General features: G+C 42.1%; 2 protein-coding genes across 5 annotated transcripts in view; one reads left to right on the top strand and one right to left on the bottom strand.

Moving 5' to 3' along the window:
- The window catches only part of LOC139564447 (ribosome biogenesis protein BMS1 homolog), a 43,410-nt gene extending 40,372 nt beyond the window's left edge, over positions 1 to 3,038 (bottom strand). The window contains exon 1 of the mRNA XM_071383978.1: positions 2,887 to 3,038. The gene's annotated coding sequence lies outside the window, so the exon portion shown is untranslated. The remainder of the gene's footprint in view (positions 1 to 2,886) is intronic.
- Positions 3,039 to 8,940: 5,902 nt separating this feature from the next.
- LOC139564171 (homocysteine-responsive endoplasmic reticulum-resident ubiquitin-like domain member 2 protein) lies at positions 8,941 to 24,415 on the top strand. 4 transcript variants are annotated; one of them, XM_071383422.1, is made up of 9 exons: positions 8,941 to 9,056; positions 9,817 to 10,197; positions 19,006 to 19,083; positions 19,506 to 19,622; positions 22,374 to 22,534; positions 22,727 to 22,852; positions 23,006 to 23,338; positions 23,453 to 23,564; positions 23,751 to 24,415. In XM_071383422.1, the coding sequence occupies exons 2-9, from the start codon at positions 10,051 to 10,053 to the stop codon at positions 23,928 to 23,930; spliced, it is 1,254 nt and encodes a 417-aa protein (XP_071239523.1). In that variant the 5' UTR covers positions 8,941 to 9,056; positions 9,817 to 10,050; the 3' UTR covers positions 23,931 to 24,415. The 4 variants fall into 4 exon arrangements, with proteins under 4 accessions (XP_071239523.1, XP_071239524.1, XP_071239525.1 ...); XM_071383423.1 differs by lacking the exon at positions 19,506 to 19,622; XM_071383426.1 differs by lacking the exon at positions 8,941 to 9,056 and having other exon boundaries at positions 10,060 to 10,197; positions 18,974 to 19,083.
- The last annotated feature ends 1,137 nt before the right edge of the window (positions 24,416 to 25,552 follow it).

The following is a 25,552-nucleotide window of genomic DNA, read 5'->3' as shown; positions in this document are numbered from 1 at the left end:
CAGACCACCCTAAAGTCTCTCAGCTCCTGAAGTGACAGACAATGACAATTTATAGATCACTGTACTGTATGTTCCATGCAGGAACACATCTGTGGTACAATAACAGCAGCTTATTGTTGTATTAAGTTTGATAGGGAACAACAAAACAACGTCAAAACAGAACCAGAGAAAAATATATATATTTTAACACTAAAATAGGAATAGCAAAGCTTTCATGTCTGCAGCCCAGGAAACGGGTCGACACCCACTGCTGGGCAGAGTGTACCACATCGTAGCACCGAGAGCAACGTCACCAATGAGCACAGCGACTAGGGCTCGCTACTGAGATCCCATGCCTGGGTTCAGAGACATCTTACATCTGCAGCAATTAGAGATTATCCTGCTTTCTGCATATGCTTCTTCTAACGGGCCTACATTTACCCCTGCAAGAATAGAGGGGTGAGTAGAGAAGAGGAAAAGAGAGCAGGATAGAGGGAGTATAAGTAAAGGGAGTAGGGAGGGAGATGTGGGAAGAGAGGAGAAGAGATGAGGATAGAGGGAATAGGTGAATGAAGGAGGGAGGGAGATCTGTGAGAAGAGGAGCTTTTAGGTCATGTTGTAATTATCGTATTATTACACCACAGGAAAAAAATCTAGCAGGAGGCTGTCTGACCAAAAGATCACCGACTAGGAGGTGAATCATCATCTCAAAACCTCATGTCTCGGTCATAAAGGCTTTGGAAGAATGGGAGTTACATTTAGACCTATAGACAGAATAGGACCAGCACACACCTGTTGTTTATTCTGGCGTGGTATGTGTCATACAATATTGGCACATAGCTGAGTAAAAGACTGCCTCCATCGTACAGGATATTGAACTAAGGCTCCATGGAAATTAAATAGACACATCTGTCATTATATCCAGTTGTACTGTATGTCATAAGATATTGGCACATAGATATAGGACAAGACGAATGTCTACCTCTGTATTATAATACACTAAGGATTTTAAGCTGAGGGAGGATCTCCTCCTACAATGTTGGGATGCTTTTCTTCCTTTTAGGCTCAAAAGAAGTGTGCCGTCCTCCCACATGGCATTGTCTACTTTACACTGAGTATACCAAACATTACGAACATTTTCCAAATATTGAGTTGTATTTTCGGGTCCCACTTTAAGCAAAGTACAACTTATAAAGACTTTATATAGCATACAAAAGGCTTCTTAAGCACTATATAAATGCTTCACAAATCATCTATAAGCATGTCATACTCTATAAATGGTGTGTAAAGTGTGAAATAACCATTCCTACTAAAGGGTGAAATGCTAAAAGTAACATAATGCAATATGTTTATACACCATTTATAGAGTATGGCATGCTTATAGATGATTTGTTAAGTATTTATGTAGTGCTTGTGAAGCCTTTATGTATACTGTATATTAAGCCTTTATAAGCTGTACTTTGTTTAATTAAAATAGGACCTTTTGTCTATTTCCGCAGTTGTTGTGTTTGGAATGGCATGGTTACTATTGCATCATGTCAATGCCATTATGACATCATTTCGTTACCAAGGCAAAGCCTATAAAAGCGCAGGTACAGCTCCTAAGTGGGTATAAAAATAATCATGCCCAGGCGTAGACAATCAACTACTCACCCAGTCCGCATGAAGCGTAGAGCCACTCGGACTGTGAGGCGTAGGAAGAGAATTGGCAGGAGGAGACTTTAGGTCCCTTACTAACTAACCATCAAGGAGTTGAGGCAAAGTTGGTGAATAAATTGTGTTTTACTCAGGTAGTTTACCACTGAAAAATCATGGACAACTAGCGTTTCAATCAGTTACGTATACGTCAGTCCCCTCGCCCCGACCCGGGCGTGAACCAGGGACCCTCTGCACACATCAACAACAGTCACCCACGAAGCGTCGTTACCCATCGCTCCACAAAAGCCGCGGCTCTTGCAGAGCAAGGGGCAACACAACTTCTCGGTTTCAGAGCAAGTGACGTAACTGATTGAAACGCTATTAGCGCGTACCCGCTAACAAGCTAGCCATTTCACATCCGTTACACTAACTCCTAACCTTAACCCCTAGCCTAGAAGGTTGTAAGTTTAGCAAATTTGTAAGCTATAATATGAATTGTAATATATCATACGAAATGGACATTCACAAATTAATATATATGAAATGTAACACATCATATGCTGAACAAAACACTGGCCACCACTCTTAAATGTGCAGTTTTGTCATATAACACAATGCCACAGAAGTCTCAAGTTTTAGGGGAGCATGCAATTGGCATGCTGACTGCAGCAAATCAACCAGAGCTGTTGCCAGACAATTTAATGTTAATTTCTCTACCATAAGCTGCCTCCAACGTAGTTTTAGAGAATTTCACAGTATGTTCAAACAGCCTCAGACCAAGCCAGCCCTGGACCTCCACATGCAGCTTCTTCACCTGCGGGATCGTCTGAGACCAGCCACCCAGACGAAACTGAGAAGTATTTCTGTCTGTAATAAGCCTTTGTGTGGGTTAAAACACCTTCTGATTGGCTGGGCATAGCTCCCCAGTGGGTGGGCCTGGCTCCAAAGTGGGTGGGCCTGGCTCCCAAGTGGGTGGGCCTACGCTATCCCAAGCCCCACCAACCATGGCTGCGCCACAGCCCAGTAACGTGAAACCATCATTAGGATCTAATGAAATTATTTCAATTTACTTATTTCCTTACATGAACTGTAACTCAGTAAAATAGTTGCATCAGTTGAGTTTATATTTTTGTTCAGTATACATGGAGTGTGTCGGATTTACATACAGAATAATACGAAATGCTCTGAGACCAGGTCTCTCTGGTTGAGATACAAAGCTAATTGCAACTCTGAAGGCAGGGAGAAATAAAACCACATTAAGTTAGTTACCTGTGAGATATCTAACGTTACTTCCAACGACTTGATTTCCAGTCAGTTAATGTTTACTTCATCTGGATAAAAATAACAGTTGCAAAACAAACGTGTTTCCAACTGTCTCACGTGCGTACTGCAAATCCGGAAGTGATGGGCATCTGTATTTCCAGGCGTCTAGGAAACATCACACCAATTGAAACGTTCCGCCTCCTACAACGTTCCGCCGTTTTTGGTTGTAGTCTAGTCTGCAAAAATATATCTATCAAATCCATCAATGACAAAGGAAGAGTGAGTTAAAAGCTTTCTCCTAAATTAGACTCAAATTACTGCAGTTGGTATGGTTGTCCTATTTCATTGTCAATTATGATATAATAAATTACCAAAACAGCAGTTCACATAAAGTAGGTGTTTATTTGGAATAAATACAATAAATAGTGATAATTATGTAAAATAAATTGTCAATCTATTATTCTACTTAAATTATTCACAATTTATAGCCAGTAAATACGTGGGTCCCAGGGTCCTAATTGACATGCCTGGTTAAATACATATTTTAAAAATAAATAGATTAACCCTATATTATAGTAGTAACGTACCTCCCTACATAACAGCGCAGCAGCAATGTTCATTCATGCAACAGTCCCATTGTACAGTCCTATTGTACATGGCTAATACATTCAGGTCTGCCTATATGTTGCCGAACTCATAAATCCATCGACATAATTAAAATGTTCATTATTTGCTTAATTGAAACAGTCCCGGAATAGAACTACTTCTCACAAGAGCTAGACCTATTCAAACCTGGAGTGTTGGCAACCCTCGTCATTGAAGACTTATGGCAGGGGTGTTTACTGGTCCTTCCACTGAACTCTGCTCCATCTACATCTGCCCAAAGATGTCTTCCACACACTGGGAAGACAGTTCAGGTAGTGGGGCTTCTTGCATAGCATCAAAGAGCCCGGAGGGACTTTGAGTACTCATCTGAGACTTCCTTGTACAGAAAACCCTGGTCTGTGGGATTGGGGTTCTCAACTCCTATGTCCCACCAGGCTGAGTCCAGTGAGGTAGGGCAACTGGAGAACGGGTCGAAGGTTCTGCTGGCACGAACGGACTGGAGTCCACCGTGGGTGTACTGGGGATGAAGAAATCCAGATGGAGGTGAGTAGTGGAAGGCCTGGCCCTCGCCCTGGGAGCAGAACGAGAACTCCTGGGCAACGTTCCACAATCGTGCTTCTGGCAAAGCACCTGGAGAGCTAGTGCCCAGGAGGAGCCTGCCATGTCTCACTCCCACACTGAATGAGTGACTGTTGTATCCGGCATCCCACGGAGAGAGCGGGAAGGGGAGGGGGGGGTAAGATGAGGGACCGTAGAAGCAGTCCTCCTCTCCCTCCTTGTGCATCTGGCTGTGGCTCAGCGGCTGGTAATGAGAGACTTTCTCTATGTCGGACCTGGCGGGTCACATCTTTGATCCCATGGAGGAGCTTGGAGAAAGACTGTGTAGGTAGAAAGGGACTGGGGATAGGGTGAGCTGACTCTGGCTGAGGGGAGAGTCTGTGGTCCCTGTGCTTCAGGGTTCTGGCTCTCCTGTTCTAAAACCACACCTGCAACAGATAGGGAGGGATAGCTAGATGAGAATGTGCTTTTTTTTGCGCACTAGTGACTCCTGTGGTGGGCCGGGTGCAGTGCATGCTGACACGGTTGCAAGGTGCACAGTGTTTCCCCTGACACAGCGGCTGGCTTCTGGGTTAAGTGGGCATTGTGTCAAGAAGCAGTGTGGCTTGGTTGGATTGTGTTTCGGAAGACGCACGGCTCTTGACCTTCGCCTCTCCCGAGTCCGTAAAAAAACGGTGTAAAATGGGGTAAAAATAAACAACATTCGGCTAATGAAATGACAGTATGGGATTATAGAGAGTGAATTAAATCATTTATTCATCATCTTGCTAGGTAGTTATCTAGCTGTGGCCATCTGGCTAGTATAATCAAGGCTTTCTACAAAATAGCAACATTCGCGCAATCTAAACCATAAGCATTGCCAAACAACGCTACTGCCACCTGGTTTGGAGTATGTTAACAAGGTGGCTGACGAATTCAAGGTCTTTGCTGTGTGAACACAGAAGATATTGACTGCTGACACTGTTCAGAGGTGCTAAGTACTGTTGGCAGGCAAACGTTTGACAATCCTACCGGTGTGTCTGAGCTGTAAGTGTCACATTATCACAGAGTCATGTGGACAACTTAGAATGCTTAGAAGATTAGTGCATTTCATTTAAGGGATGATCTATTCAGTGAGGTGAAATGTTTTTAACGTTTCAGGTAGAACAGTAATGGATAGAGCTAACATGATTCCCTATTCTATCTGAAAGATAATCATATCTCTCCACACAATATGTTTGAAACGGAATATTATTTTTTTTATAACTTTGTTCTCTATCTGAAAATTCTGTAACATTGCTCTCTCCTGAACACACCCCTTAGTTCGCAACAATATTCACATGAGCCCAACTCTTCTGCCATCACCAGACATCAGACAAATGTACATGTGTGCGCTTGTGTCTGTGTGTGCATGCATGTCTGTGTATGTTTTTGCATATGTGTAGGCCTACTAGGTCTTAATTAGCCTATATAGGACCACTCTGAAAGGCACTGATACCCACCCTTGACAGTACACTCCCAAGAAGATACACATGGAAATTACTGTAATCTGGCCCTATAACTACAGATATAAGGTCATAGCTGTCTCTTTCTCTCTGTAGGCATCACCTCTCGGGAGGAGTCTGAGTCTGCTGATGAATGCTTCTGAGAGATGCTTCCTGGTTTGAACCAGGGAGCGGATCTGGGGTTACACCATAGAGATAGATAGAAACCTCATCTTTCCATACCTGCTATTTTAGCGTATGCAACAGCATGCATGGGCAGCGCCATTGACACTATCTCAATTTTAAAGTAATCCATTTTCTTCTTATTTTGTGTTTAAATAAAGTGTAAAGCTAATATTGCTGATTTAGTTCTGAAACCAAATCTTGTGTGCCATTCATTTATTGTGGCCACTAGATGGTGGTTATATAGTTTAAAGCCATTTACAAACCATAGCACCCAATTTAAATTGGAAGTCATTGGCTGATTACTCCCAACCAAAAGGAACCCACAGCCAGTTGACTACTTTAAAATGGTGGACGCCCTCAAAGGCAATGTCCATGCTAAAACGAGTTATAAATGAGGGCTCCTGAGTGGCGCAGCAGTCTAAGGCACTCCATCTCAGTGCAAGAGGTGTCCCTGGTTCAAATCCAGGGTGTCTCACATCCGGCTGTGATTTGAAGTTCCATAGAGCAGCACATAATTGGCCCACCAATTTGTTCTTACTCGACTTGCCTGGTTAAATAAAAAAATATCCATGTTGAGTACTCTATGTCTATGGGTTACACCCTGAGCTACCGCTTCACCTGTGGCTTCAAACACTTCATGGTGGACGTCTCTGGAGAAAGCTTCCTGGGCATTGACCAGAACAGGCTTGTCACTCTGGCCAACCTCATTGAATTCCATAAGGTCTTTATTTTTAGTCTGCCTTTCTTTTCTTGTCTGTCTGTCTGAGCTTGATTTAGCTCTCACTTGTCTATGCGAATTTGCTGTGTCTGCACTAAATGAATCTGTGTGAATTGGATTTCTGTCTCAACATCCAATATCTATTCTTCACTACTGTGTTATTTTCCCTAGGGCGATGTCATCACTACATCGGGAGTAGAGCTCCTGCAGGAGTCACGTTGACCAACAAACCTTTCCACTAACTACAGGGGTCTATTTCAGTAATACCCCCTCCACCCCTCCTGACAAACATACCTGTCCTCCATGACACCCGGTGAAAGAAAATTGAAATTCTAGTTCCAAAATGGAAAACTTTCTCATTGAAAAGGAATGACACTATTCATTCTTACATTTCAATTTATCTCCTGATTTGATGGAATTTAAATTTAATTCCAGCCCCTGGAAAGAGAGCACTGTCACACAAAAACAATGGAGTGAACTTACGGTCCTATTCAGTTATTCAGTCAAAACAGTGACAGGGTAAAAAAATTCTGTAAATCACTAACAACATTCCTGTGTGGCCAGACTGTAGAATTCTATAAGATATTCCATTTATAATGAGGATAACAGATTAACAGATAAGTGTAACAACAAAATATAACCAATGTTTATTCTGACTCCATATTATGTTATCAAATGCAAGACTCAGTCAAGCTACTAGGCAGCCATCATACAATTAGATCTCCCCAAATGTAACTTATATTCAGTGCCTTCGGAATGTATTCAGACCCCTTGATTTCTTCCACATTTTGTTATGTTACAGTCTTATTGATTGATTAATTGATTAAATAAAAAAAAATACTCAGCAATCTACACACAATAACCCCTGATGACAAAGCGAAAACAGGTTTTTAGACATTTTTACACATTTATGAAAAATAAAACCAGAAATAGCTTATTTACATAAGTATTCAGACCCTTTGCTATGAGACATTAAATTGAGGTCAGGTGCATCCTGTTTCCAATGATCATCCTTGAGATGTTTCTACAACTTGATTGGAGTCCACCTGTGGTAAATTCAATTGAATGGACATGATTTGGAAAGACACACACCGTCTATAAAAGGTACCACAGTTGACAGTGCATCTCAGAGCAAAAACCAAGCCATGAGGTTGAAGGAATTGTCCGTAGAGCGCTGAGATAGGATTGTGTAGAGTCATAGATCTGGGGAAGGCTACCAAAAAATTTCAGCATCATGCTGTGGGAATGTTTTTCAGTGGCAGGGACTGAGAGACTAGTCAGGATCGAGGCAAAGATGAACAGAGCAAAGTCCCAGACCTGCTGTTTTCAAGTCTCTAGAGACAGCAGGAGCGGTAGAGATACTCTTAATGATCGGCTATGAAAAGCCAACTGACATTTACTCCTGAGGTGCTGACTTGCTGCACCCTCGACAACTACTGTGATTATTATTATTTGACCATGCTGGTCATTTATGAACATTTGAACATCTTGGCCATGTTCTGTTATAGTCTCCACCCGGCACAGCCAGAGGAGGACTGGCCACCCCTCATAGCCTGGTTCCTCTCTAGGTTTCTTCCTGGGTTTTGGCCTTTCTAGGGAGTTTTTCCTAGCCACCGTGCTTCTACACCTGCATTGCTTGCTGTTTGGGGTTTTAGGCTGGGTTTCTGTACAGCACTTTGAGATATCAGCTGATGTAAGAAGGGTTATATAAATACATTTGATTTGATACAGAGGCCTCCTTGATGAAAACCTGCTCCAGAGCGCTCAGGACCTCAGACTGGGGCAAAGGTTTACATTCCAACAGGACAACTACCCTAAAGACAACGCGGGAGTGGCTTTGGGACAAGTCTCTGAATGTCCTTGAGAGTTTCGCAATGTTTGATTGAACTCAATCAAACATCTCTGGAGAGACCTGAAAATAGCTGTGCAGCAACACTCCCCCTCCAACCTGACAGAGCTTGAGAGGATCTGCAGGGAAGAATGTACTGGTGTGCCAAAATTGTAGCGCCATACCCAAGAAGAATCAAGGCTGTAATCACTGGCAAAGGTGCTTCAACAAAGTACCGAGTAAAGGTTCTGAATAATGTAAATGTGATATTTCATAGATTTTTTTGTATTTTTATACATTTGCAAAAATGTAAAAAAAAACGTTTCTGCTTTGCCATTATGGGGTATTGTGTGTAGATTGATGAGGTTGGGGGTGGCACGAGTTAATCAATTTGAGAAGAATTTGTAAGAATTATAATAAAATTCATCACATATTTTTCGTTAGTTGAGAATCTTGCACTATCAAAAAGAACAGCACAAACTTGCAGATAGTGTCCCCTACCAAATCAGAAGATCCACCCAGAACATGTCTCATACACACATTGGGGAAAAAATGCTCAAGTGATTATTTCCCAGACTGTTTCTCATTCTCAATTTCTCATCAACATTTCTAATATACTTACAAATACTTTCGTCGGACGACTAACACATATGAGATAATATAGTGCCCTCTATCTATTTCTATGACTTTCACCCAATAGCTGTCAGTGGATGATTATTACGTAGTTTCCGGTATTACGCCCCGATTCACAAAAAAAAAAAATGTCGAACTGGCAGGGAGCAGTCTAAAGGGGTCGAAAATACTCAAAGAATCTACAGTAAGTTAATGTTGTGTATGAATAAGCCTCCCGTCCCGATACTGTCACGTCGTTCGTATTATCAAGACAAGTAGCAAACAAACATTTCATGATATGCTAACGCAACGTTAGCTTGGCTAATAGGTAGCTAGCTAACGTTAGTTAGCAATACTAATCTCTAGAGCGTTGATAGCACAGCACTCGTGTAAAACGAATGTATATTTGTCAGATATGCTAAAATAGTTAACATCATACAATTACTTTCTACATAGACTAGTTTTGGTGGCTAGTGTAAACAATAAACAAGTAGCTCGCTAACTAGCCTCTGGCTGGATGGCTCGTTTTGACAGCTGTATGACGCAACACGACAGGTGTTCTGAAGACTCGAATGTCTCCCTGAATTGTTGCTAGCTAGGCCAAGGGTGTCAGAGGTCCAGTGTCTGTGTTTATGTTTATCCGTGACTTGTCTGTTGAATATAGTCATGCTGACTAAGCACTTGAGCAACAATATTTTCTTAAACTGGTCATACATAGGATTAAATAGTGATCATCAGGACTGGCTGTGTGTCTCACTCATTAATTACATTATAAAAGTATTAGCTAGCTAGTCAATATCCCTGTTTATTTTTTTAATTATAAATTAACATAAACAATTCCAGAGACTGTCAATCTGTGCATGTCAATACATTTGAGAAGCCTAGCTAGTACCACAAGTAAGGACATTCAAAATGTTCAGATGTTTGAATAGGAAGGTCTTAATCACTTTCTCTCTATTTGACAGAACCCCAAGAAACATAGCTGCTTCACTCTCCACCAGGATTACATCGTGATTGGACACATGACCGTCTCCCTGCCAATGACAGCTCTTTAGAGGGGAAATGTCCATGTCCACCATAGTCATTGGCTGAGCTGGACTTGAGATCACAATGATGAAGATGATCTGAGGGAATCTTCCTCCTCAGGTGTAGGAGGCGGGCCCTTTCCTATTCCCTTGACACACCCATTAATATGAACCATGGACCCAGGAGCAGTTGACAGTCCCGTCACCTTAGTCATCAAGGCCCCCAACCAGAAGTATGACGACCAGACAATAAACTGTTTTCTCAACTGGACGGTGGAGAAACTGAAGAGTCACATCTCGAATGTGTACCCAAGCAAGCCGGTGAGTGGGTACTGCCATTTTTTGGTTTCCTCATCCCCACCATTCCATTAACTAAGGGGAGTGGATAGGGCAAGGGGAACCGTTCGCCTGGAGAGCTGCTGGGTGTGCAGGCTTTTGCTCCAGCTCGGCTGTAGGTCTAAATCTCAAAGGAATAACCACAGTAAAAGTATCTGCAAAGTATACTGAACAAAACTATAAATGCGACATGCAGCAATTTCAACGATTTTACTGAGTTTACAGTTCATATAACCAGTCAATTGAAATGCATTCATTAGGCCCTAATCTATGGCTTTTACATGACTGGGAATACAGATATATTCTGTTTGTCACAGATACAGTTGAAGTCAGAAGTAGAGGTCGACTGATTAATCGGAATGGCCGATTAATTAGGGCCGATTTCAAGTTTTCATAACAATCGGAAATCGGTATTTTTGGACACCGATTTGGCCTATTTATTTATTCGATTTTTTACACCTTTATTTAATCTTTATTTAACTAGGCAAGTCAGTTAAGAAAACATTCTTATTTTCAATGACGGCCTAGGAACGGTGGGTTAACTGCCTCGTTCAGGGGCAGAACGACAGATTTTTACCTTGTCAGCTCGGGGGATTCAATCTTGCAACCTTACAGTTAACTAGTCCAACGCTCTAACCACCTGATTACATTGCACTCCACGAGGAGCCTGCCTGTTACGCGAATGCAGTAGAAGGTAAGTTGCTAGCTAGCATTAAACTTATCTTATAAAAAACAATCAATCAATCATAATCACTAGTTAACTACACATGGTTGATGATATTACTAGTTTATCTAGCGTGTCCTGCGTTGCATATAATCGATGCGGTGCGTATCGTTGCTCCAATGTGTACCTAACCATAAACATCAATGCCTTTCTTAAAATCAATACACAGAAGTATATATTTTTACACCTGCATATTTAGCTAAAAGAAATCCAGGTTAGCAGGCAATATTAACCTGGTGAAATTGTGTCACTTCTCTTGCGTTCATTGCACGCAGAGTCAGTGTATATGCAACAGTTTGGGCCGCCTAATTTGCCACAATTTCACGTAATTATGACATAACATTGAAGGTTGTGCAATGTAACAGGAATATTTAGACTTATGGATGCCACCCATTAGATAAAATACGGAACGGTTCTGTATTTCACTGAAAGAATAAATGTCTTGTTTTCGAGATTATAGGTTCCGGATTCAACCATATTAATGACCTACGGCTCGTATTTCTGTGTGTTATTATGTTATAACTAAGTCTATGATTTGATAGAGCAGTCTGACTGATCGGTGGTAGGCAGCAGCAGGCTCGTAAGCATTCATTCAAACAGCACTTTCCTGCGTTTTGACAGAAGCTCTTCGCTGTGCTTCAAGCCTATCAACTCCCGAGATTAGGCTGGTGTAACCAATGTGAAATGGCTAGCTAGTTAGCGGGGTGTGCGCTAATAGCGTTTCAAACGTCACTCGCTCTGAGACTTGGAGTAGTTATTCCCCTTGCTCTGCATGGGTAACGCTGCTTCGAGGGTGGCTGTTGTCGTTGTGTTCCTGGTTCGAGCCCAGGTAGGAGCGAGGAGAGGGATGGAAGCTATACTGTTACACTGGCAATACTAAAGTGCCTATAAGAACATCCAATAGTCAAAGGTTAATGAAATACAAATGGTATAGAGAGAAATAGTCCTATAATTCCTATAATAACTACAACCTAAAACTTCTTACCTGGGAATATTGAAGACTCATGTTAAAAGGAACCACCAGCTTTCATATGTTCTCATGTTCTGAGCAAGGAACTTAAACGTTAGCTTTCTTACATGGCACATATTGCACTTTTACTTTCTTCTCCAACACTTTGTTTTTGCATTATTTAAACCAAATTGAACATGTTTCATTATTTATTTGAGGCTAAATTGATTTTATTGATGTATTATATTAAGTTAAAGTGTTCATTCAGTATTGTTGTAATTGTCATTATTACAAATAAATTTAAAAAATCGTCCGATTAATCGGTATCGGCTTTTTTTGGTCCTCCAATAATCGGTATCGGCGTTGAAAAATCATAATCGGTCGATCTCTAGTCGGAAGTTTACATACACTTAGGTTGGCGTCATTAAAACTAGTTTTTCAACCACCCTACACATTTCTTGTTAACAAACTATAGATTTGGCAAGTTGGTTAGGGCATCTACTTTGTGCATGACACAAGTCATTTTTCCAACAATTGTTTACAGTCAGATTATTTCACTTATAATTCACTGTATCACAATTCCAGTGGGTCAGAGGGTTTACATACACTAAGTTGACTGTGCCTTTAAACAGCTTGGAGAATTCCAGAAAATTATGTCATGGCTTTAGAAGCTTCTGATAGGCTAATTGACCAAATCTGAGTCAATTGGAGGAGTACCTGTGGATGTATTTCAAGGCCTACCTTCAAACTCAGTACTTCTTTGCTTGACATCATGGGAAAATCAAAAGTAATCAGCCAAGACCTCAGAAAAAAAATTGTGGACCTCCACAAGTCTGGTTCATCCTTGGGATCAATTTCCAAACACCTGAAGGTACCACGTTCATCTGTACAAACAATAGTACGCAAGTATTAACACCATGGGACCACGCAGCCGTCATACCGCTCAGGAAGGAGACCCGTTCTGTCTCCTAGAGATGAGCGTACTTTGGTGCAAAAAGTGCAAATCAATCCCAGAACAACAGCAAAGAACCTTGTGAAGATGCTGGAGGAAACAGGTACAAAAGTATCTATATCCACAGTAAAACGAGTCCTATACCGACATAACCTGAAAGGCCACTCAGCAAGGAAGAGGCCACTGCTCCAAAGCCGCCATAAAAAACTGCACATGGGGACAAAGATCGTACTTTTTGGAGAAATGTCCTCTGGTTGGATGTTTGGCCATAATGACCATCATTATGTTTGGAGGATAAAGGGGGAGGCTTGCAAGCCAAAGAACACCATCCCAACCATGAAGCACGGGGGTGGCAGCATCATGTTTTGGGGGTGCTTTGCTGCAGGAGGGACTGGTGCACTTCACAAAATAGATGGCATCACGAGGAGAAAAATTATGTGGATATATTGAAGCAGCATCTCAAGACATCAGTCAGGAAGTTAAAGCTTGGTCGAAAATGGGTCTTCCAAATGACAATGACCCCAAGCATACTTCCAAAGTTGTGGCAAAATGGCTTAAGGACAACAAGGTCAAGGTATTGGAGTGGCCATCACAAAGCCCTGACCTCAATCTTATAGAAAGTTTGTGGGCAGAACTGAAAAAGCTTGTGCGAACAAGGATGCTTACAAACCTGACTCAGTTACACCAGCTCTGTCAGGAGGAATGGGACAAAATTCACCCAATTTATTGTGGGAAGCTTGTGGATGGTTTGACCCAAGTTAAAAAATTAAGGCAATGCTACCAAATACTAATTGGGTGTGTGTGTAAACTTCTGACCCACTGGGAATGTGATGAAAGAAATAAAAGCTGAAAGAAATCATTCTCTCTACTATTATTCTGACATTTCACATTCTTAAAATAAGGTGGTGATCCTAACTGACCTAAAACAGGGAATTTGTACTAGGATTAAATGTCAAGGAATTGCGAAACTGAGTTTAAATGTATTTGGCTAAGGTGTATGTAAACTTCCAACTTCAACTGTACCTTAAAAAAAAAAGTAGGGGCACGGATCAGAAAACCAGTCCGTATCTGGTGTTACCACCATTTTCCTCATGCAGGGCGATCTCCTTTGCATAGAGTTGATCAGGATATTGATTATGGCCTGTGGAATGTTGTCCAACTTCTCTTCAATGGCTGTGTGAAGTTCCTGGATATTGGTGGGAACTGGAACATGCAATAATACATGTCGATCCAGAGCATCTCAAACATGCTCAATGGGTGACATGTCTGGTGACAATGCAGGCCACGGAAGAACTGGGACATTTCCAGGAATTGTGTACAGATCCTTGCGACATGGGGCTGTGCATTTTGCTGAAACATGAAGTGATGGCGGTGGATGAATGGCACGACAATGGGCCTTAGGATCTTGACACGGTATCTCTGTGCATTCAAATTGCCGTTGATAAAATGCAATTGTGTTCATTGTCCGTAGCTTATGGCTGCCCATACCATAACCCCACCGCCACCATGGGGCACTCTGTTCACAACGTTGACTTCAGCATACCGCTCACCCACATAATGCCATACATGTGGTCTGCGGTTGTGAGGCCGGTTGGACGTACTGACAAATTCTCTGAAACGACGTTGGAGGCAGCTTATGGTAGAGAAGTTCTCTGGCAACAGCTCTGGTGGACATTCCTGCAGTCAGCACGGCATTGTGTTCTGACAAAACTGCACATTTTAGAGTGGCCTTATGAAACATTTCTGCAATCTTTTATTTCAGCTCATGAAACATTGGACCAACACTTTACATGTTGCGTTTTTGTTCAGTATAACATTGAAGTAGACTTACTTCTCCAGAATCTGAGGAAGAAATAAGCCCAGATTTTTCATGTTATACACTTGTGAGTTAATTGCGTTTGGGCTATTCATCTTAGCATTTTCTATAACCAAAGGAGGCTGTAGACAGTGTCATTGTTTCCTAGCTGAGCTCCATAAACTGAAAGTAAATCTCAAAAGGGGACATCCACCTGGGAAAGCACAACAAAATTGTATTTTTATTTTATTTTTTATTTCACCTTTATTTAACCAGGTAGGCTAGTTGAGAACAAGTTCTCATTTGCAACTGCGACCTGGCCAAGATAAAGCATAGCAGTGTGAACAGACAACACAGAGTTACACATGGAGTAAACAATAAACAAGTCAATAACATGGTAGAAAAAAAGAGAATCTATATACAATGTGTGCAAAAGGCATGAGGTAGGCAATAAATCGAATAATTACAATTTAGCAGATTAACACTGGAGTGATAAATCATCAGATGATCATGTGCAAGAAGAGATACTGGTGTGCAAAAGAGCAGAAAAGTAAATAAATAAAAGCAGTATGGGGGGTGAGGTAGGTAAATTGGGTGGGTAGTTTACAGATGGACTATGTACAGCTGCAGCGATCGGTTAGCTGCTCGGATAGCAGATTTTTAAAGTTGTTGAGGGAGATAAGTCTCCAACTTCAGAGATTTTTGCAATTCGTTCCAGTCACAGGCAGCAGAGAACTGGAAGGAAAGGCGTCCAAATGAGGTTTTGGCTTTAGGGATGATCAGTGAGATACACCTATTGGAGCGCGTGCTGCGGGTGGGTGTAGCCATCGTGACCAGTGAACTGAGATAAGGCGGCACTTTACCTAGCATAGCCTTGTAGATGACCTGGAGCCAGTGGGTCTGACGACGAACATGTAGCGAGGGCCAGCCGACTAGGGCATACAGGTCGCAGTGGTGGGTCGTATAAGGTGCTTTAGTAACAAAACGAATGGCACTGTGATAAACTGCATCCAGTTTGCTGAGTAGAGTATTGGAAGCTATTTTGTAGATGACATCGCCGAAGTCGAGGATCGGTAGGATAGTCAGTTTTACTAGGGTAAGTTTGGCGGCGTGAGTGAAGGAGGCTTTGTTGCGGAATAGAAAGCCGATTCTTGATTTGATTTTGGATTGGAGATGTTTGATATGAGTCTGGAAGGAGAGTTTGCAGTCTAGCCAGACACCTAGGTACTTATAGATGTCCACATATTCTAGGTCGGAACCGTCCAGGGTGGTGATGCTAGTCGGGCGTGCGGGTGCAGGCAGCGAACGGTTGAAAAGCATGCATTTGGTTTTACTAGCGTTTAAGAGCAGTTGGAGGCCACGGAAGGAGTGTTGTATGGCATTGAAGCTCGTTTGGAGGTTAGATAGCACAGTGTCCAAGGAAGGGCCGGAAGTATATATAATGGTGTCGTCTGCGTAGAGGTGGATCAGGGAATCGCCCGCAGCAAGAGCAACATCATTGATGTATACAGAGAAAAGAGTCGGCCCGAGAATTGAACCCTGTGGTACCCCCATAGAGACTGCCAGAGGACCGGACAACATGCCCTCCGATTTGACACACTGAACTCTGTCTGCAAAGTAGTTGGTGAACCAGGCAAGGCAGTCATTAGAAAAACCGAGGCTACTGAGTCTGCCGATAAGAATATGGTGATTGACAGAGTCGAAAGCCTTGGCCAGGTCGATGAAGACGGCTGCACAGTAATGTCTTTTATCGATGGCGGTTATGATATCGTTTAGTACCTTGAGCGTGGCTGAGGTGCACCCGTGACCGGCTCGGAAACCGGATTGCACAGCGGAGAAGGTACGGTGGGATTCGAGATGGTCAGTGATCTGTTTGTTGACTTGGCTTTCGAAGACCTTAGATAGGCAGGGCAGGATGGATATAGGTCTGTAACAGTTTGGGTCCAGGGTGTCTCCCCCTTTGAAGAGGGGGATGACCGCGGCAGCTTTCCAATCCTTGGGGATCTCAGATGATACGAAGGAGAGGTTGAACAGGCTGGTAATAGGGGGTGCGACAATGGCGGCGGACAGTTTCAGACAGTTTCAGTTTCAGTATAACTACAGCAACCAACCAAGCATCCTAAATGAAGGGATTAGTCAAGGGAAATTATCTTAATAGTTCATTTGCAAGGGTAAGGTTTTCCAAAATGAATGACACATTGGGTTCTCTGCCACATTGTTTATTTGTGAGCACTATCTTGATGCACCTTGACCACAAAACCGAAACCCAACTATCACTTCTGAGCATAGACTACATTTTTGGGATTTGAAATGCTTGATTTTACCTATGTACATAGGTACATAGGTCCACATTTACGTATAGTACAAGTCAAAAGTTTGGACACCTACTCATTCAAGGGTTTTTCTTTATTTTTACTATTTTCTACATTGTGGAATAATAGTGAAGACATCAAAACTATGCAAAAACACATATGGAATCATGTAGTAACCAAAAAAGTGTTAAACAAATCAAAATATATTTGAGAATCTTCAAATAGCCACCCTTTGCCTTGATGACAGTTTGTACACTCTTTGCATTCTCTCAATCAGCTTCATGAGGTAGTCACCTGGAATATATTTCAATTAACAGAGGTGCCTTGTTAAAAGTGAATTTGTGGAATTTCTTTCCTTAATGCATTTGAGCCAATCAGTTGTGACAAGGTAGGGGTGGTATACCAATGATAGCCCTATTTGGTAATGTATTATGGCAATAACAGCTCAAATAAGCAAAGAGAAATGACATTCCATCATTACTTTAAGACATGAAGGTCAGTCAATACGGGAAATTTAAAGAACTGGAAGTTTCTTCAAGTGCAGTCGCATCATAGCGCTTGACGGTTTCTGAAACTGGCTCTCATGAGGACCGCCACAGGAAAGGGAGACCCAGTTCCCTCTGCTGCAGAGGATACGTTCATTTGAATTAACTGCACCTCAGATTGCAGCCCAATTAAATGCTTCAGAGTTCACGTAACATACACATCTCAACATCAACTCTTCAGCGGAGATTGTGTGAATCAGGCCTTCATGGACGAATTGTTGCGAAGAAAGGACACCAATAAGAAGAGACTTGCTTGGGCCAAGAAACACGAGCAATGGACATTAGACCGGTGGACATCTGTTCTTTGGTCCAAATTTGAGATTTTTGCTTCCAACCACTGTGTCTTTGTGAGACGCAGAGTAGGTGAACGGATGATCTCCGCATGTGTGGTTCCCACCGTGAAGCATGGAGGAGGAGGTGTGTGTGTGCTTTGCTGGTAACACGGTCAGTGATGTATTTAGAATTCAAGGCACACTTAACCATCATGGCTACCACAGCATTCTGCAGCGATACGCCATCCACTCTGGTTTGCGCTTAGTCCCACTATTATTTGTTTTTCAACAGGACAATGACCCAAAACACACCTCCAGGCTGTATAAGGGCTATTTGACCAAGAAGGAGAGTGATGGTGCTGCATCAGATGACCTGGCCTCCACAATCACCCGACCTCAACCCAATTGTGATGGTTTGGGATGAGTTGAACCGCAGAGTGAATGAAAGCAGCCAACAAGTGCTCAGCATATATGGGAAATCCTTCAAGACTGTTTGAAAAGCATTCCTCATTAAGCTGGTTGAGAGAATGCAAAGAGTATGCAAAGCTGTCATCATAGCAAAGGTTGTCTACTTTGAAGAATCTCAAATATAAAATATATTTAGATTTGTTTAACACTTTTTTGGTTACTGCATGATTCCATATGGGTTATTTCATAGTTTTGATGTCTTCACTATTATTCTACAATGTAGAAAATTTTGAAAATATAGAAAAACCCTTGAATGAGTAGGTGTTCTGTACATAATGCAAAAATTCTGTAAAGCACTGTCTTGTGACGCTGCAGGCATGCGTTCAGGTGTGCAATCTACCCCAAACTAATGTAATCTAATCTGAAGATGTTTAGTCTTTTCTGGAACACAAACTGGGTTTCTATCCAAATGCTGCCAGATTTTCATGCAAATATTCTCAAATCTACATAAAAACAATGTGCACATTTTCCAACCAGAGATGTTACGAATGTCATGTACAGTCATTGTATCAGATCAGTGAAACATTTAGGTCAATGGTTGCAATAGTACTTCTGTATTAATAAACATACATGTGTATGTGCAAGAAATATTGCCCTACCAGCTTGTTGATATACTTTCAGCACCATTGTTCTTGCATAATTAAGAGCTAGAGGCACGTGTTACATTTCCAAAATTTTTGCATTTAGGGCTTATCAACCCAAACTATGTGATTTTAAATGCTCTAGTTGTGTATTCTGCAACAGGCTTTCTCAGACTGACAGTTGTGTTGTCTTAGTCATCCAAGGATCAGCGGCTGGTATACTCAGGCCATCTCCTCCAGGACCACCTGCAGCTGAGGGATGTCCTCAGGAAGGTAAAGACCACCCTCGACCTTGTCTCTGTTTTTCTGCTGTGGCATATGGTCGAAGTTTGGAGTATGGTGGACTAACACTGTATCTGAAATGTTAGAATTGGTATGCAATGTCACAGAAACCTCACTCAACATAACAGACAACCGACTGCTGAGCCTTTATTACATAGGGCCCACCCCCTTGTGTTTGTGAGAGAGGGTGAGCGTGAGGCAGAAGAGACTGTGACGGTATAACAATAGCTGATCTAATGTAGTAAGCAACATTGAGGTTGGCTTTGTCCCTGAATTCTAGCCTGTTCCCTGAAATTACCCCTCCTTGCGCTCGCTCGCTCTCTCACTCACACCAATCACCAAAACAGAATCAAATGATTAATTACGCCCCTCTCCTTTTCCCCCCACATCCAACCCTCTATTTCCACCTACAGCAAGAGGGTTATCACATGATGCACCTGGTGTGTGCCTCTCGTACCCCTCCAGCGTCGCCCACGCCTCACTGCTCCGCCCCCAGCTCTTTGATCTCTGAACCCGGCTCCAGCTCTGGGGTACGTCTAATGGTGTGGAGTCATTCTGTGGAGCTCAACAATTTAATCAGATAGAAATTAAATGCCAAGTTCTAAATATGCTTTATTATTAGTGCATGACCCTGGGGTGGAAACTAGAGGTCGACCGATTAATCGGAATGGCCGATTAATTAGGGCCGATTTCAAGTTTTCATAACAATCGGTAGTCGGCATTTTTGGACACCGATCATGGCCGATTACTTTGCACTCCACGAGGAGACTGCGTGGCAGGCTGACTACCTGTTATGCGAGTGCAGCAAGGAGCCACGGTAAGGTGCTAGCTAGCATTAAACTTATCTTATAAAAAACAATCAATCAATCAATCATAATCACTAGTTAACTACACATGGTTGATGATATTACTAGTTTATCTAGCGTGTCCTGCGTTGCATATAATCGATGCGGTGCGTATCGTTGCTCCAATGTGTACCTAACCATAAACATCAATGCCTTTCTTAAAATCAATACACAGAAGTATATATTTTTACACCTGCATATTTAGCTAAAAGAAATCCAGGTTAGCAGGCAATATTAACCTGGTGAAATTGTGTCACTAGTTCACTAGTTAACTACACACCAGTTAACTACACATGTTCACTAGTTAACTACACATGGTTGATGATATTACTAGTTTATCTAGCTTGTCCTGCGTTGCATATAATCGATGCGGTGCCTGTTAATTTATCATTGAATCACAGCCTACTTCGCCAAACGGATGATTTAACAGGTGCATTCGCGAAAAAAGCACCTTCTTTGCACCAATGTCTACCTAACCATAAACATCAACGCCTTTCTTAAAATCAATACACAAGTATATTTTTTTAAACCTGCATATTTAGTTAATATTGCCTGCTAACATGTATTTATTTTAACTAGGGAAATTGTGTCACTTCTCTTGCGTTCTGTGCAACAGAGTCAGGGTATATGCAGCAGTTTGGGCTGCCTGGCTCTTTGCGAACTGTGTGAAGACTATTTATTCCTAACAAAGACAGCCAACTTCGCCAAACTGGGGATGATTTAACAAAAGCGCATTTCCTAACCATAAACATCAATGCCTTTCTTAAAATCAATACACAGACGTATATTTTATTAAACCTGCATATTTAGTTAAAAGAAATCCAGGTTAGCAGGCAATATTAAACTAGGGAAATTGTGTCACTTCTCTTGCGTTCATTGCACGCAGAGTCAGGGTATATGCAACAGTTTGGGCCGCCTGGATTGTTGCGAACTAATTTGCCAGAATTTTATGTAATTATGACATAACATTTAAGGTTGTGCAATGTAACAGGAATATTTAGACTTATGGATGCCACCCGTTAAATAAAATACGGAACGGTTCCGTATTTCACTGAAAGAATAAACGTTTTGTTTTCGAAATGATAGTTTCCGGATTTGACCATAATAATGACCTACGGCTCGTATTTCTGTGTGTTAGTATGTTATAATTAAGTATATGATTTGATATTTGATAGAGCAGTCTGACTGAGCGATGGTAGGCAGCAGCAGGCTCGTAAGCATTCATTCAAACAGCACTTTCGTGTGTTTGCCAGCAGCTCTTCGCTGTTCTTCAAGCATTGAGCTGTTTATGACTTTAAGCCTATCAACTCCCGAGCTTATTAGCTGGGTGCGCGCTAATAGCGTTTCAATCAGTGACGTCACTCGCTCTGAGACCTTTGAAGTAGTTGTTCCACTTGCTCTGCAAGGGCCGCGGCTTTTGTGGAGCGATGGGTAACGATGCTTCGAGGGTAGCTGTTGTCGATGTGTTCCTGGTTCGAGCCCAGGTAGGAGCGAGGAGAGGGACGGAAGCTATACTGTTACACTGGCAATACTAAAGTGCCTATAAGAACATCCAATAGTCAAAGGTATATGAAATACAAATGGTATAGAGAGAAATAGTCCTATAAATTCCTATAATAACTACAACCTAAAACTTCTTACCTGGGAATATTGAAGACTCATGTTAAAAGGAACCACCAGCTTTTAATGTTCTCATGTTCTGAGCAAGGAACTTAAACGTTAGCTTTTTTACATGGCACTTATTGCATTTTTACTTTCTTCTCCAACACTTTGTTTTTGCATTATTTAAACCAAATTGAACATGTTTGATTATTTATTTGAGGCTAAATTGATTTTATTTATGTATTATATTAAGTTAAACTAAATGTGTTCATTCAGTATTGTTGTAATTGTCATTATTACAAATACATAAATACATGTAAAAAAAAATTGTCCGATTAATCGGTATCGGCTTTTTTTGGTCCTCCAATAATTGGTATCGGCGTTGAAAAATCATAATCGGTCGACCTCTAGTGGCAACACATACATTCTAAGTGTTTTTAATAGGGCTTTGGACAAATTTTGGACAAATAGGGCTTTGGACAAATTTCAACCAAAAGTTGGAGTATAGTGGGCACACACACACTGTCTGACACACTGAAAAAGTGAGGGAGAGGTTATTGTGACAGGGTAGGAACCAACTGCCATTACACACGGTGGAGTGGCATAACACATTTAACAAACCAAACATTGAAATACCGTTATACAAGGTAAAGTAAAAACCCAAACTTGTCTGTGCATCAATACCGGTATAGAGTAAAATACACTATACCGCCCAGCCCTACTTTGCAGCTGTCCTTATTCCCAAAGTGGCATTGTTTTTTACCAATATATTAACGCTTTTATTCCTCCTCTTTCCTCTGCTGGTTTATGATTGGTGTATGTCTTGTCACTCAGAGTTCAGACAGTGCTGGCTCCACCTCCCAAGCCACAGCACCAAATCAGGACAGTCAGTCCGCCGCATCCTCAGTAACAGGAAGTTATGATGGGCTAAGGCATCGTGGAGGCTTCCCCCAATTTAACCCTCAAAACCCTTCCTCTACTGGTATAATGCAATGGTAAGCACTGTTCTTGTGTATTGGGATCAATTTTCTAATTGGGATCAATTTTCTAATCTAATTTTCAGTTTCCACCTAGTCAGGAAATGAAGTAAAATTACATTTAAAACTTTCAAAAATGGTGGGGGAAATGCAGAAAATATTGTGTGCGCATAGTTTTTGAATGCACATGTGACTGTTTTTCCTCCACAGGCCAGATGGGACGCAGGTCCCGGTACAGGGGGGTATGGCTGCAGGTGTGCCCCCCCACCCCATGTACATGCCCATGCAGGTCCTCTGGTGGCAGCAGATGTATGCACGCCACTACTACATGCAATAGTAAGTCAGGGTCGTCTGCACTTAGGGCCCAATCTTAACAACCCATAAGGACCACAGACTTCTCTACGTTGGAATGAGTTAAATTCACTAGCTTCTATCCGCTAATACATATTTATGTCTTTCTTTCTCTTCCCCAATCTCTCCCTCTTCCAGTCAAGCAGCAGTTGCGGCCTCACAGCCCCCCTCCACCCCTCCCTACTCCCCCAGTCCCACCCACTCCCCCCAACCCGCACAGCCAAATGAAGCTCCGCCTCCCCTGGGGCCTAACCCCGCCCCTAACCCTATCCAAGAGGACAGGCCGGCCAATCCCAATATCCAGATGAATGCCCAGGGCGGGGCCGTGCTAAATGAGGACGAATTGAACCGTGATTGGCTGGACTGGATGTACACGGTCTCCCGCGCCGCCATCTTGCTCAGCATCGTGTATTTCTACTCCTCCTTTGGCCGCTTCGTCATGGTGATAGGTGCCATGCTGCTCGTCTTTTTGTGAGTTCTCATCTGTACACTATCCGTTTGACATTAGAATGGATACTTTTGAAGGACCCTGTTTACTTTGTATCTGTGTGTGAGATACTCATTTTGTGATTGTGTTTTAACTAGGCACAGGGCTGGTTGGTTTCCTTTTAGGCCAGAGCTGCAGAACCCCGGAGGAGGAGGAGCGGGATTGGCTCATCAGGACGAGGCAGAGAGACACCAGGACATCCAGGAGATGGTGGGTGCTCCTTGTCTAAGATGGATTCCATCTCTGTCTGTGTGGTTATGCTTTTCTGTCTGATCTGTCTCTGTGTCCAAGCTGCTCCTTTCTCTCTGCCACATTCTCTCTCTCCATCTCTGCTTTTCAAACCGATGGTCCTTCTCTTATTCTCTCTTTCTCTTGTTCTGTTTCTCTTCATCTCAGGAGCGGATGATGGATGAAGGGCTGGAGGATGAGGAGGGCGACAGTGGAGAGGAAGGCCCAGAGGACCCGGCAGCTCCCGCTGCTCCCCGCCACCACGGCTTCCTGGCCTCCACCTGGTCCTTCATCAGCACCTTCTTCACCTCCCTCATCCCAGAGGGACCCCCCCACCCTGCCAACTAAACCAGGGAGGGAGACCCTCCCTCCTCCCCAGCTACAACCTCCCATGCTGCCAACTACCAGACTGTAAATAGAGCTGCAGTGTGGGAGAAGTCTTGAATAAATCAATGAACATCGAACAAACTAACATGTTATGCCATGTTAAACAAGCTAACAATGCTTTATATTCCAGAGGTTTTTCTGATTTCATCATACAAATTGGTACACACACACTTTTTTTTCTTTGATCATGTCTGCTCATTCAGATTTTGGTGTCATTGAAAGGCCTCGAAGGGTCGTCCATTTTAAGCAGTGATACAGCCGTTGCATTTATTGTTTTGTTTTTTGAGAATAGATGAAAGGACATACACACCTAAATGTGTATGAATATTTCAATGACTCTAGCACATATGTTTCTCTCTATATATGAGAATTATCTATTTACATATGAGTATCTACATCTTAGTTCCTGACAAAATGCATTTTTGAATAAAAGCCTTGTGGTTTCATGTGTGTGAATTGTCTTCTATGATTGGTTCAATTTGAAGGACAAGTGAGATCTCTATTTGACCTACTGTATTTGGGAGTCACTAAGTGGAAGTTAGTGCTCTTTTTCATCTGGTGCAGTTGACATAGTGGAATTTAATCATCCAGTCAAAGCCCTGTAACCATAGATATCCTATAATGAGTATTCTCTGCGTGAAACAGCTTAGGTAACTCAGGAATTCTACTTCATTCTCCAAGATGGCTGCTTGATGACTTTACTGAAATCAAAATCAATCTAAGTGTATTGGTCGCGTACACAGAATTTCAGATGTTATCGCAGGTGCACAGAAATGCTTGTGTTTCTTGCTCCAACAGTGCAGTATTACCTAGAAGTAAACTTCATACCCAATGGGCACAAGGATGTTAAAGTAGAGGAGCAGCAGCAGGAGGAAAGTGAGAACCTATGGCATGATGGTGGTAACTTCAATCTAGAATCCCTAAACGATTGAGGCCTTTTTGAGACCACCGCCTGGGTCTCTGGAAACTAAAGAAACCTCTAGCCACCTTAACCTATGACACGGGTAGGCAACCATGTTCCTGGAATACTGCAGGATTTTGTTCCAACTAGGCACCACACCTGGCCAACTGAGCTAATTGATCAGTTCAGAGATAATGTGCTGGAATTTTTTTTTGCCCACACTACAGATGGCTATATCGATCTGCTAATACAGGACTAGTAAAGTCCCAGTGCACTACTTTTGTGAATAAAAGTAATTATTATTCAATTCTGCTTTTTCAGGGGTTGCAGCAGCACCCCTACTTCCCGTGGCTTTGCTTGTAACATGTATTCTAAATTCTGAGGGTGATAGTTGATTTTGAGAAATAAATATTCTCATTAAGATGACAAATTATACTGTTTTGGAGTTATTACATTTTGTGACAGGTAGGCTATTTTAAGTTTTGATTGTGTTAAAGCATTTTGCAAGAGAAATTTGTTTCTCAACTCATTTGTGACTGCTACATTTCTATAGGCAATGTTGGTAATCTCTAAATAAAATAATTTATAGGATTGGTTCAAATGAACGACACTTGAGAGAGGTTCTCTAATTGTCCTGCAGGTGGTGCCATTGTAAACAAAATAAAAAATACGCTTGTGATTT

Source organism: Salvelinus alpinus, chromosome 35 (genome assembly GCF_045679555.1).
Source record: "Salvelinus alpinus chromosome 35, SLU_Salpinus.1, whole genome shotgun sequence".
Classification (NCBI taxonomy): domain Eukaryota; kingdom Metazoa; phylum Chordata; class Actinopteri; order Salmoniformes; family Salmonidae; genus Salvelinus; species Salvelinus alpinus.
The sequence above is the reverse complement of the archived record's forward strand: the minus strand, read 5'-3'. Positions and strand labels throughout refer to the sequence as shown.

Excerpts from the sequence above, each read along its gene's own strand:
- LOC139564171 (XM_071383422.1), top strand. The coding sequence starts at position 10,051 with ATGGACCCAGGAGCAGTTGACAGTCCCGTCACCTTAGTCATCAAGGCC. Across the intron at positions 10,198-19,005 it reads ATGTGTACCCAAGCAAGCCG|TCATCCAAGGATCAGCGGCT; the intron begins GTGAGTGGGTAC and ends GTGTTGTCTTAG. Across the intron at positions 23,565-23,750 it reads ACCAGGACATCCAGGAGATG|GAGCGGATGATGGATGAAGG; the intron begins GTGGGTGCTCCT and ends TCTTCATCTCAG.